This window comes from Rhinatrema bivittatum, chromosome 2 (assembly GCF_901001135.1).
Source record: "Rhinatrema bivittatum chromosome 2, aRhiBiv1.1, whole genome shotgun sequence".
NCBI classification, from domain to species: domain Eukaryota; kingdom Metazoa; phylum Chordata; class Amphibia; order Gymnophiona; family Rhinatrematidae; genus Rhinatrema; species Rhinatrema bivittatum.
This window is the reverse complement of record NC_042616.1, coordinates 735,622,293-735,635,006: the sequence shown is the minus strand read 5'-3', so window position 1 is coordinate 735,635,006 and position 12,714 is coordinate 735,622,293. Positions and strand designations below refer to the sequence as shown.

Below are 12,714 nucleotides of genomic sequence, written 5' to 3'. Positions count from 1 at the left end.
CCTTCTGGTAGAAACCAACTTAAATACTAATCAGATGTTTGAATCATCTCCACAATTACCGTAAGTGAAAAATAGAGCCGGCACTTTAAGCAAAAATAAAATTTCAGAAAAGTGAACTAACAAAAATATCAAGTTATCAATAGTATAAAAAAAAAATAAGGCACACCTCAGTACAGTAAACTAAGGATTGCATTTATTAATAAAAGAATATTACATTTTGCTGGTTTTAGGAATAGAAAGAGTCATAAACTTAGGATAGAAGGTAATATAATTAATAAATAACTTTAACTCTGAGTTGTTGCCTGCTTACTAACAGGCCGATACAGTAAAACCCGTGGAAGAGCTGGCACTCCAAGGCGAGCGCCCGCTCTCCCGACGCACGCACAGGCAACCCTCCTGTGCGTGCGATTTAGTATGCAAATGAGGGCCCACGGTAAAAAGAGGCGCTAGGGACACTAGCGTGTCCCTATCGCCTCTTTTTTGACAGCGGCGGCTGTCAGCAGGTTTGACAGCCGACGCTCAATTTTGCCGGCGTCTGTTCTCAAACCCACTGACAGCCACGGGTTCAGAAAACGGACACCAGCATAATTAAGCGCCAGTCTTCCCACCTGCAGGCCGATTCTAAATTTTTTAAAAATTTTGTACAGAAAAGCATTTTTCTGCTTTTCTGTACACTTCCCCGGTGCCGGCAAAAATTAACGCCAGCCTTTGGGCAGGCGTTAATTTTTTAAAGTAAAATGTGCGGTTTCACTGCACTTTTTGCTTTCTGGATCGCGTGGTAATAACTAATCGGGCCATTAACATGCAGTTGCATTTTGCGAGCGCTATTAGTTTTTGGGGGGTTGGCAGTGCGTTTTCAACGCGCTATTACCCCTTACTGTATAAGGGGTAAAGCTAGCGCATCAAATGCACAGCCAAACCCGGGCTAACAGTGCGCTCCACCGGAGCGCACTGTACTGTATCGGCCCATAATTGTGTTTTTTTTCTTCCCCCATACCAAGTGCTCTTACCATTGAAAGTAAATACAATGCTGCAGTGACAGGGCGGATGTAGAAAGGAAGACCGTGAGAGGAGAGAGAAAGTTGTTGAAAAAAAAAGGAAAAATCACATTAGGGCGAGTCTGATTTAAAAAGTAAACCTTACAAACTATAAATTGTGATACATAAGTAAGAATTTTTTTTATTTTATGATAGTATTTTGATATACCTTGAAACTTTGAAATGACTTTTAACCTGGTATTCATCCAGTAAAATGATGAATACTTTGTTGCCTTATCGGAGGTCTTACTAAAGTTGTCCTTGGTTGGTAACAGTGGTCTAAAAGGGAAACTTCTGTACAGAAGAATAAGAGAGTTTTCTTTAAACAAGTGCTTCATGGAGTTGGTTTCCCAAATTTAATTAAAGGGAATTGATTTCAGTATAATCTTAGTTAAAACTTGTTTTGTAATGATCCTTGAGGCCATTTATGGGAAAAAAAGTGGAATATCCAAATGTCCATGAATAAATTTATTTTTCTACCATGGAATAACAGTAAATTTATATAAAGGTTGCTCAATCAGAGATACAAAATATTAGTCTTTCCTTATATTAATGATTCTCACTCTTCTAAGAGGTGGCAAATTTTGCCTTCACTTTTGGAAGAACTCACATATCTATAAATCAAACCCTGGTTATCTGCAAGGAGCATAACTATTGATTCATTTTTTCACACTGGATTTAATGTTATATTATAGAAATGTGTATTAATTTTCAAAAAGTGTTGAAGTAACACTATCAGGTGCATTTTCAAAGGAGTTATGCTTATAAATGCAACATACTGTTGTAGCAATTTTCAAAAACCATTTACTCACATTAGGTGCACTTACAGCAGGTAAATCTTATTGACAATTCAATAGTATTGTAGCAATTTTCAAAAGCCCGCTTACATGGATAAAGTGCATCTACACACGTAAAATCCAGTTTTAAGTGAATAAATGCTTTTGAAAATCAGGCCCTCTGGTTCTAACATTTCAGAAAATTCACTGTGGTGACTATAACTCATCCTTTTTGCACTGTCAAGGAATCACATATGATATTGGCCAATAAATTACGCAACATGTAGGAAGGGCATGAGGGACAGATGTATTGGGGAGAGAGAAATGCATCAGGGCAAAGAAGATGGTGAGACCATATAGGATAGGCATGTAAATAGGTGGAATATTTAATATCAGTTGTCATAGTACAAATGTATATGGAGTTGCTTGCAGTTCACCTGACCCTGCCCGATTCACTCTACTTCCCATACTTCTCCTTTCTTCCTGTATTACTCTTTCTTCACGCCCCCAACTTAACTTTTTTGTCTACAGGCAGCAAGAATAGCTATTTGCATTATACTTACAGTGATCTAATGGCAGGTGACACTGTATGCAATAGACAGGGGATGAGTTTCCAGCAGTCCAGTAGAAGTATGTGCTGGTTATCGAGAGAGTGTAGCATCCTGGTGGAAGCTGCATGCAAGTGAAGCAGTGATTTACAGAGGCAGTAGATGAGGATGAGAGGAGTCTAGTTAGCATCAACTGACCAAAGCATAGAAGCAGAGAATGGATAATGCACATGAACAAGGCCCTGGTTTCTTAAGACTGCAGTGGGAAATTGCAAATTCTGTATCACGAGACAGGTTCTATGACATTTGCTACATTATTGAGACTGAAGGCTTTGTCGATGGGTAGTAAGCATTTTGTGTTTGTTTAATCTACAGATATGAACATATCACACAATTTTTGATTTGAGATTTTGTTTAGTTATTGTATAATATTGTATAACTCATACACAGACATTTTCCAGTTTCAATAATCATGACGACAGAAAGTCCTACAGAAAGCAGTTTTATTCTCGGAGAAAATGTTTCTTAGGCCTACTAGAGGCAGCGTTATTAGTTTTCAACCACAGCAACAGCAGTTTCAGAAAAGGCAGCATGCTTATAGATAGACCTCAAGCAAAATCTGTGCAGCATGCTAGTCAAAAAAACCCCCAACAAAACCCTACACTTAGTTTTTGACATTATAAGAAATGTTTTTATGCCTAATTACCAATAATCATGTACTAGCATCCTTTCTGTAAATAACATCTTCCAGTGGAAGGAAAGTTATATAGATTGTCTCTTGCTAGCACATGCTATAGAACCAGTTTCAGAGAGACAGTGGGTTCTATTCAAGGTATTCCTAATTCCCAAAATGTCACAGTCTCCAATCTATTTTATACCTAAGAAAATATCTTGAGAGAGAAATTAAAGATGAATTCCCCAATTATCATTCTTCCCAATTTTGAGAGATACATGCATGTTCCCATTCAGCTGAATCACAGGAAGTATCTCAGATTCTCAGTTCAGGAAGGATATTACCAATACAGGGTTCTTCCCTTTGGATTTTCCAAGACATTATCTTTGTAATATTATAAAACATGCAACTCTTTTGTTACCACAGTTACTTTCATTGCTCATCAGTTGTGCTCTTGCAGTGCAACTCAGCTTTTTCCATAGGCTTTTTATTTCACAATTGTTTAAAAACACTGAGAAATAAAATTATAACCCCTAATTTTTTTCAGTAAACCTTTCCTCATAGCATTTTATTACAATAAAAATAGCTTCTGCATTGTTCAGTCAGCATCTGTTCTCTTGAATAATCCTTTGTAATGCGCAGTGTTGTCCATAGGAATGTTATTCCCATGGGAATCCCATGGGACATGTCCCATGGGATGGGATGGGACGGCACACATTTGTATTTCCCATGGTAGTCTATACTTGATATTGTAAAATAAATTGTCATACTTAGATTATACTTTTGAGTGTTAAAGTTAATAAAGTTAATAAATTTTGTCGTTTTGCATGTCTCTTTGTACATGTAGTCCTATTTAGTAGACACTAAACGTAAACTTTCATAAATTTAATAATTTTATTTGAACTGTATTCCATATTAATATTGTAATGGGAATCCCATGGGATGGGATGGGATGGGACAGGCATAAATTGCCATGGGATGGGATGGGAGAGAAAAATATGTCCCATGGACAAGCCTGGTAATGCGAGGCACTTTATCGTTCTGTAACAGTTCACATCTTGAGAAGATAGCAATGTTTAGTGATATGGGAAGAAAAAGTTGAAAAATTTTCATGTTTTTGTCCTTGGGTATCTATCTGTATTGATGTTAGATGAAAATGTCCTGAATAAAATTGTCTAAATGGTTAACAGAAAAATTGGAGTTTTTTTATTTTACAGGAATCTTATACATACAAGGACCCCATTACAGAATTTGTAGAGTGTCTGTATGTTAATTTCGACTTTGATGGTGCCCAGAAAAAACTGAGAGAGTGTGAATCGGTAAGCTGTAATTCATAATTTTATGCTTGTAGCTCCTTGCCATGGTGATATGTGATTATAACAGCCGTATTTACATATTACTATTTGCGGTTGAATGTTTGGAATACATGAATCCATGGTGGTCCCATGTTGGCCTGAGACCTTTTTCTTTCTGCAATTAATAGTATTGGTTACACATGGGCAAAAAAAGTACTTATTGAAATGTCTTGTGTGTCTTGATTGTAATTTCCATAGAGCAGGGGACTGTCTTATGGATATGTGTATAGTGCTTTTTACATCTAGCAGCAATAAAGAAATAATTAGTAATTTGATTTTGGGACTCTGGTCTACCTTGGTTTTCTTCTCATCTTCCCCATTGTACTTTTATTTGTTCTGGTGGTTTTTCTTTCACTGCTATTCCGCTATTAGTCTGTGTGCCTCAAGGCTCTGTCTTGGGCCCTCTTCTCTTCTCTAATTCTCCAGTTCTTACACCTGTTCTCTGATCTTTTCACATGGATTTCTGTACCACTTTTATGCTCTTAACACCAAATCTACCTCTGTAAAGCAGAAATGTCACCAAGAATCTAGACCCAAATTTCAGCCTCACTGCCTGAATCCTCACTGCCTGAATCTTCCTCTAGCACCTTAAATTTAATGTGATCAATACAGTACTGGGTTATTGTTCCCCTTTTCCTGCTTTTTCTTTCTCTGTGGATGGCTTGTTCATCTTCCTGGTTCTCTCAGCCCCTCACTCCTTCACACACATCCAAAACCCTGCTAAGATGTCATTTCTTCCTGTGTGATGGGGTAGGCAATGCCAGTCCCAAAGTGGCACAAACTGGAGACTTCCCCAGATCTCATTACACAGGATCAAGGCAGTCTTTGGCACCCCAACCTACAGTCTCTGTGCTCACAGCCTGGTTGTTGAGAGGCTGCTCCTACAGCCGCTTGGTCTCTCTGTTGATGTGTCTCTGGTCCTGGTGGCTTCTAGAAAGCCTTCCACTAAAATGTCTTATGGACTGAAGTGGAGGAGGTTTTCTGTGTGGTGTGAGCAGAAAGCACTAGATCTGTTCTCCGGCCCCACAAAAAATTGCTTGATTACCTCCTGCTGGTTGGCTTAAATAACTCCATTAGGGTCTGTCTCAGTGCAGAAGAGTCTCTCTGGAACATCAATTGGCTGGAAGCTCGGGTGGTCTGGTTGACATGCTTGCAGTTTGGCGACAGGTTGCAGATTCGAGAGGTCTGGATAATGTTAAGACAATGCAACAACAATGGCCTACATCAATCAGCAGGGAGGAACACTAAGAGCCAGCAATTGTCGCAGAAAATAAACCAAATTATGGAATGGGCGGAAGTGCATCTTCAGGAAATCTCAGCCTCGCACATTGCAGGAAAAGACAATATATGAGCAGACTTTCTCAGCAGACAGAGTCCCGACCTAGGAGAATGTGTATTGTCAGATGAGGCGATTCAGCTAATAGTGGATCGCTGGGGCCTTCCGTTTCTGGACCTGCTGGCAATGTCTCACAATGCAAAGGTTCCTCAATTCTTCAGGTGCAGAAGAAATCCAAAGTCTTTGAGCATCGATGCTCTTGTACAGGAATGGCTGTAGGACAAGCTGTTGTATGCTTTTTCCCCCTTGGCCCATGGTGGGCAGAATGGTTCAGAGGGTTGAGAGTCACAGAGGAATGGTGCTTCTGATGGCACCAGATTGGCCCAGGAGACCATGGTACACGGATCTGTGAAGGCTCCTGATAGACTCTCCCCCTCTGATTTCCAGCACACAGGGATCTGTTGTGGCAAGGGCCTGTTCTTCATGAAAATCTGACTCGATTTTGTCGTACAGTATGGTCCTTGAGAGGGCTTGCTTGCTGAAGTGTGAATATTCTTCTGTGGTGATTGCCACCTTGCTACAAACAAAGTTCTCCACTTTCTTGGCCTATGTGTTGGTTTGGCAAGTGTTTGAGGCTTGGTGTGAAAATCGATGGGTTCTTCCTCGTTTGGTAAGGATCCTGCTCATTTTGGAATTTTTGCAGGATGGATTGAATAAAGGGTTGGCCCTTAATTCCTTGAAGGTGCAGGTAGTGGCTCTTGGCTGTTTCAGGGGTCAGGTGAATGGTGGTCCCTTATTGACTCATCCGGATGTGGCCCGTTTCTTTGAAGATTGAAACATCTTCGTACTCCCTTACAGTTACCGTTGCCTTTGTGATGTCTTAATTTGGTTTTGGAATTCTTTGAAGGCTACATTTCAACCGATGCATAACCTTTCTTTGAGGTTACCGATCTTGAAAACCGTGTTTCTTGTGGCAATTTGTTCTGTGCGTACAATATCCAAGCTGTACGCTTTGTCTTGCTGGGAGCCATTCCTTCAAGTGACTCCAGGGATGATACAGCTGCTTACTGTTGCTTCCTTCTTGCAAAAGTGGTCTCTGATTTTCACTCGAATAAGTCCCTTTCCCAGCCGTCTCTTGATAGGGAAAGGGATGCGGAGGAATATCGCCTATTGTGATCCTTGGATGTTAAGAAATATTGAACAGTATCTGGAGGTTTATAGACCTCTCAAGAAGACGGATCACCTGTTTACTTTCCACAGTGGAGGACAAACAGGGCGAGCCAGCTTTGCGGGCTACAATAGCTCGCTGGATTAAGGAAGTAGTCACGACAGCGTATGTGGATGCTGAGCAGCAGTTGTCTAGTAAGGTTAGGTCTCATTCCACTAGGGGTCAGGCAGTGCCATGGGCAGAACTTAAATGGTCTTCAGTTGAAATTTGCTGAGCTGCGACATGGTCCTCCTTACAGACTTTTTTCCAGGTATTATCAGCATGTGCAGGCCTGGGAGGCCATAGCCTTCACATGTGCAGTTTTGACTGGACCGTGGGCAGTTTCCCGCCCTATTCAGGAATAGCTTAGGTTCATCCAACTGGTTCTGGATTCATCTGTCTGGGCGCTAAGAAATGAGAAATTATTACTTAGCTGATAATTTCCTTTTTTTTTTTTTTTTGGAACAGACTGAATCCAGCTTCCTGCTCTTGGCTGTTGAATGAGTGTACTATGATCCTCCTGCGTGGTTACATGTTCCAGGGGTTATTGGACTAGCCAATCCCTGGATTAGTGTTTAATACATTCCTTGACTGAGCTCACTGTTTCCTGTTGGCTGAGTACTGGAATGGTTATCTGTTAATCAAGTTTTTGTTACTGTCCACAGTTGGGTTTTGTAGAAAATACTGGCAGGCTGCTGTCACTGCAGGGGTATATATACTGTGGTGTCAGCTTTGCTCCGTCTCCATCTGCTGGTAGAGGTACATAACCTACTTGTTCTGGATCCACCTGTATATACTAAAGAAAAGGAAATTATCAAGTAAGTAGTAGTTTCTCATTTAATCCTACTGTTTCCTGTCTTTTAACTTTTGCAATCTACAAAAGGACCTCTCCTGTCCCATGACTTTTTAGTTTTCTTAGAAGTCTCTCAAGAGGGACTTTTAGACACCTGAAAAGCCAAATACACCACCTCTACCGGTTCACCTTTATCCACATGTTTATTCACCCCTTCAAAATAAATGTAGCAGATTTGTGAGGCAAGACTTCCCTTGGGTAAATCCATGCTGGGTGTGACCCATTAAATGAAGTGTATCTGTTTGCTTTATATTTTTATTCTTTATAATAGTTTCCACAATTTTTCCCTGCACTGAAGTCAGGCTCATATGTCAGGGTTACATTGACTACCTTTCAGCCTTCAGGTAGAATGGATAATTTTAATGATAGTTTGCAAATTATTTGTAATAAGTCTGGTTTCATTTTTGAGTTCTTTGAGAACCCTGGGATGTATACCATCTGGTCTAGGTGATTTCCTCTATGACTGGGCTAAAAAGTAATGGGATAGAAGGCGGTGTCCTTTCGTGGATTACAAACTAGTTAAAAGATGGGAAACAGAGAGTAGGATTAAATGGTCAATTTTCTCAGTGGAAAAGGATAAACAGTGGAGTGCCTCAGGGATCTGTACTTAGACCGGTACTTTTCAATATGTATATAAATGATCTGGAAAGGAATACGACGAGTGAAGTTATCAAATTTGCGGATAATACAAAATTATTCAGAGTAAAATCACAAGTGGATTGTGATACATTACAGGAGGACCTTGCAAGACTGGAAGATTGGGCATCCAAATGGCAGATGAAATTTAATGTGGACAAGTGCAAGGTTTTGCATATAGGGAAAAATAACCCTTGCTGTAGTTACACGATGTTAGGTTCCATATTAGGAGCTACCACCCAGGAAAAAGATGTAGGCATCATAGTGGATAATACTTTAAAATCGTCGGCTCAGTGTGCTGCAGCAGTCAAAAAGCAAACAGAATGTTAGGAATTATTAGGAAGGGAATGGTTAATAAAATGGAAAATGTCATAATGCCTCTATATCGCTCCATGGTGAGACTGCACCTTGAATAATGTGTACAATTCTGGTCGCCGCATCTCAAAAAAGATATGGTTGTGATGGAGAAGGTACAGAGAAGGTACAGAAATGATAAAGGGGATGGAACAGCTCCCCTATGAAGAAAGGCTGAAGAGGTTAGGGCTGTTCAGCTTGGAGAAGATGGCTGAGGAGGGGATATGATAGAGGTCTTTAAGATCATGAGAGGTCTTGAACGAGTAGATGTGAATCGGTTATTTACACTTTCGAATAATAGAAGGACTAGGGGGCATTCCATGAAGTTAGCAAGTAGCACATTTGACTAATCGGAGAAAATTATTTTTCACTCAACGCACAATAAAGCTCTAAAATTTGTTGCCAGAGGATGTGGTTAGTGCAGTTAGTATAGCTGTGTTTAAAAAAAGGTTTGGATAAGTTCTTGGAGGAGAAGTCCATTAACGGCTATTAATCAAGTTTACTTAGGGAATAGCCACCGCTATTAATTGCATCAGTAGCATGGGACCTTCTTAGTGTTTGGGTAATTGCCAGGTTCTTGTGGCCTGGTTTGGCCTCTGTTGGAAGCAGGATGCTGGTCTGACCCAACATGGCTATTTCTTATGTTCTTTTGTTAAGTATGTTCAAAGGGATATAAAAAGAACAAAAATAAGAAAAGTCCCTTGGTAGTTTTAAATGAAGGCTCATGGGGCCATAGCCCAATAGAAATTAGTTCCAGTTGAGCTGGAAGCCCAAAGGGACAAAGTGTTGGTCCAAAAAGAATAAATGTATATAAAAATTCATGTTGAGTTGTACTCTAATTTTAAAAAGTAGAATATTTCAAATAGAAAAACATTAAGCAAGATTAGAAAGTTGTACTCCATGATCTGCCAAATTCAAAAGGTATTCTTTACATATAGTGCATATTTCCTAAATGTATTTGTATTTTTGTGGGTATATTTGTTGTACTGTAAGTCACCGTGGGCATTAACTTGGGAAGGCATCAAATAAATGGTGATGGTGGTGTTTATGTGTGTGAGAAATAGGCTGTTTTTGCATATATGAACAAAAGTGAGATTTTGTTTTTGTGTGTGTAAGAGGTCAATTTGTGAATCAGGCAATAGTTATATGTACTACTTTGTGAGAGGGAGTTTAAATTTGTTTGTATATGTTGCTGACAAAGATTTTTATAAATGTAACCTGTGACAGGTAAACTTCAAGGACTTTGTTTGCAATACTGGGGCTAAGTCACTATCAAATCAGCTCAGTCTTTTAGTCTCTCTCTAGGGGGAAGTATATTTTTATTTAGATCATAGATTGAAAAATCATAGCGAAAAAAGTCTTTGGAAACTTTATAATATGCAGATATATATATAATTCCTTTCTCACACAGTTTAAGAAAAAAAACAAGGAGGCAGTGCTGCCTCTAAATATTTTATTGGTGATACCTCATTTGGAGTATTATGTCCAGTTTAGGGGGCCGTACCTTTCAGAGATTAAAAGACTCACCCTCGTGTCCCTTGATCCTAATAGATTAGGAAGGGCCTTTAGTGGATTGTATAATGCACTGTTATACTCTGGCTGGTTTACAGATTTAGACTGTCAAGGCTGATAGGGCTATGGCAACATTACTGGCTTATCACAAGCAGCGTTGCCAACTTAGCGATTTAGTAGCCAGATCTGGTGACCTTTTGAATCAGATGGCAATTTTAGAGCTGTGATTGAGACAGAGAGCTAATTTAGCTATTTTTTCGACAATTTAACTACACATCTAGCTACTTTCTCATAGTTCTGAAGTTTTTATGGGGTTCCCTACTTAGAACATATCTGAAAGCTGAAAAGTACAAGATAGTGAGACCTCCTTTGCCTAGAGTTCCATGGTTCTGCCCTTTCTCCCCTCGCTATAGTCCCTTACTCCTCAGCACAGGTTCTGCTGGTTCTCTCCCCATTCCTCCACCACCAGAAGATCTGATATCACAGGCAGAGATCTCTGCTAGAAGGAGAGAGAACAAATCACAGCCAGCAAAAAAAAAAAAAAGGAGCTGCAGCAACTTTATTATCACCTTATGACAGACCAACAGCAGCAGAGGAAAAGAAGACAAGGAGAGAGTATATTTTATCAGTCTTTTTTTGGTTTTTTTTTCCTATGCTGCGGGGAGTCATTTGAAGTTCTCTGCCATGCTAGTAAGGCCATGAACTGGTTGGGCTGATCTCAAAGAAGGGCAATACAGTGGGCCAATGGACACACTTGAGTGTGCTGAAGAGAGGGGAGAAAGTGTAAAGATGGCGGCTGCAGTTTAGATAAGAGCTGACAGCAATGCAGAATTTTACATGATGATGCTGTAGTGCCCTTGATTAGCCAGTCTAGGGGAGGTTTACATTAGCTAAGTAAGCACATGAGCAATAGTAGAAGCATGTGTATGTCAGAGTATGTGAGAAAGCATGTATGTCAGGGTCTGAGAGAATGTGAATGTATATGTCAGCTTCTGAGCAAGCAAGAGATTGTATGTGTGATCAGCCCCTCTTTCCCCACCAATCTTAGGCTCACTAGCCAAGCTGATGCTACTGCACAGCAACATGGTTTTAACTACTTTTTACTCAATCTAGAGACTTTTCACAGTGGATCTAGGGCCTTTCTTCAATTAGTAGTTGGCAACACTGATCACAAGCCACTTTCATCGAATACTTGCAACGCTGCTACTTGGTCATCTTTTCATGCTTTTCGCCTGCCTGCCCTCGGTCTCTCCCTCAGCAACTGACCCTGACGCTGATGTCACTAACCCTTCCTCCAATCACGCCCTTCCATTTGAATTGTTCCTGCCCTCCCCCCCCCCTCACTTACCGTCCCCGACTGCTATTATTCCCGCACTTTCTCTTCCCCCCTTCACCCTCCCCTGCCTCAGTTTGCGTGCTTTTCCTTCTGTTACCCTCGCAGCGTCCTAACAACGCTGCTTCTTTTTCCTAGGGTGCTTCATTTCCTTCTATTTTGGATTTCTTATAGGACAGTCTGGCCAAAGATTTAGCGCTATATTCTTTGAAGGTGCAGAATATAATTATTCCATGCTATGGGGCCAAGTTTTCGGGAGACCCTTATCTTCTTATCTGGATGTTTCTGCCTTCTTGAGAAGGGTCAAATACATTAGACCTTCAGTAAGGGATCCTTTGACTTGGGATTTGAACCTAGTGTTCCCCCTTCTTGTCAGGTTTGCAGTTTAAGCATATTAGATTGCTCTCCCTGAAGTTGCTATCCTTTAAAAGTGGTGGTCCTGGTGGCAATTTGTGGTGCAAGGAGGATTTTAGAGTTGCAAGTGCTTTATTATAGGGAAGCCTTTTTGGTAATTGCAAAGGATATTACTTCGGTAAGTGGTGTTGACTTTTCATCTGAATCAAGAAGTTTATTTATCATCCTTTAGTAAGCAGGTTGAGGGGAAGGATTATAGATTACTTCACTCCTTGGATGTAAGGAGAGTGCTGTTGAGAGATCTTAAGGTCATGAAGTTTCATAAATCTGAATACCAAGAAAAGATGATCTGTGGTGCTAAGAATGATGAGGCAGCTACCAAGACCTCCCTGGCACTTTGGATTAAGAAGGTTATTATGACTGCTTACACTGATAAGGACAAGCCATTAGCCATTCTGTTAGAGCGCAGGAAACATTTGGGCAAAGTTGCATTTGGTCTTTCCACAGGAGATTTGTAGGGCAGCAACTTGGTTCTGTTTACATTTTTTTTCTCTGTTTTATTCAGGAGAGTCCTCTGGCTTGTAAGGGATTTAAATTGTTGGATAGTTTGTTACAGATCATACTGGTAGGCCGAGTTTATCACGGATGCCTACAGTTTAAGGGTGATGTCAGTGAGCCTGTTGATCTCTCTGAGGGTGCATCTGAACTGGTCTGGCTGGATTCAAGAGAAAAAAATTAACAGGTAAGAATACATTTCATGTTTATGTTTCATCCCTTTTACTGGCTATTGTTTTTACAAA

At 40.2% G+C, this 12,714-nt stretch overlaps 1 protein-coding gene across 2 annotated transcripts in view; it reads left to right on the top strand.

The window, feature by feature from the left end:
* EIF3E (eukaryotic translation initiation factor 3 subunit E) overlaps positions 1-12,714 on the top strand; it is a 259,621-nt gene that overhangs the window by 159,431 nt on the left and 87,476 nt on the right. Inside the window, exon 9 of one of the 2 annotated variants that reach the window (XM_029591899.1) lies at positions 4,252-4,353. The exons of the other annotated variant lie outside the window; for it this stretch is intronic. Within the exon in view, the coding sequence (XP_029447759.1) occupies positions 4,252-4,353 (102 nt within the window). The remainder of the gene's footprint in view (positions 1-4,251; positions 4,354-12,714) is intronic. 2 annotated transcript variants of the gene reach the window in all.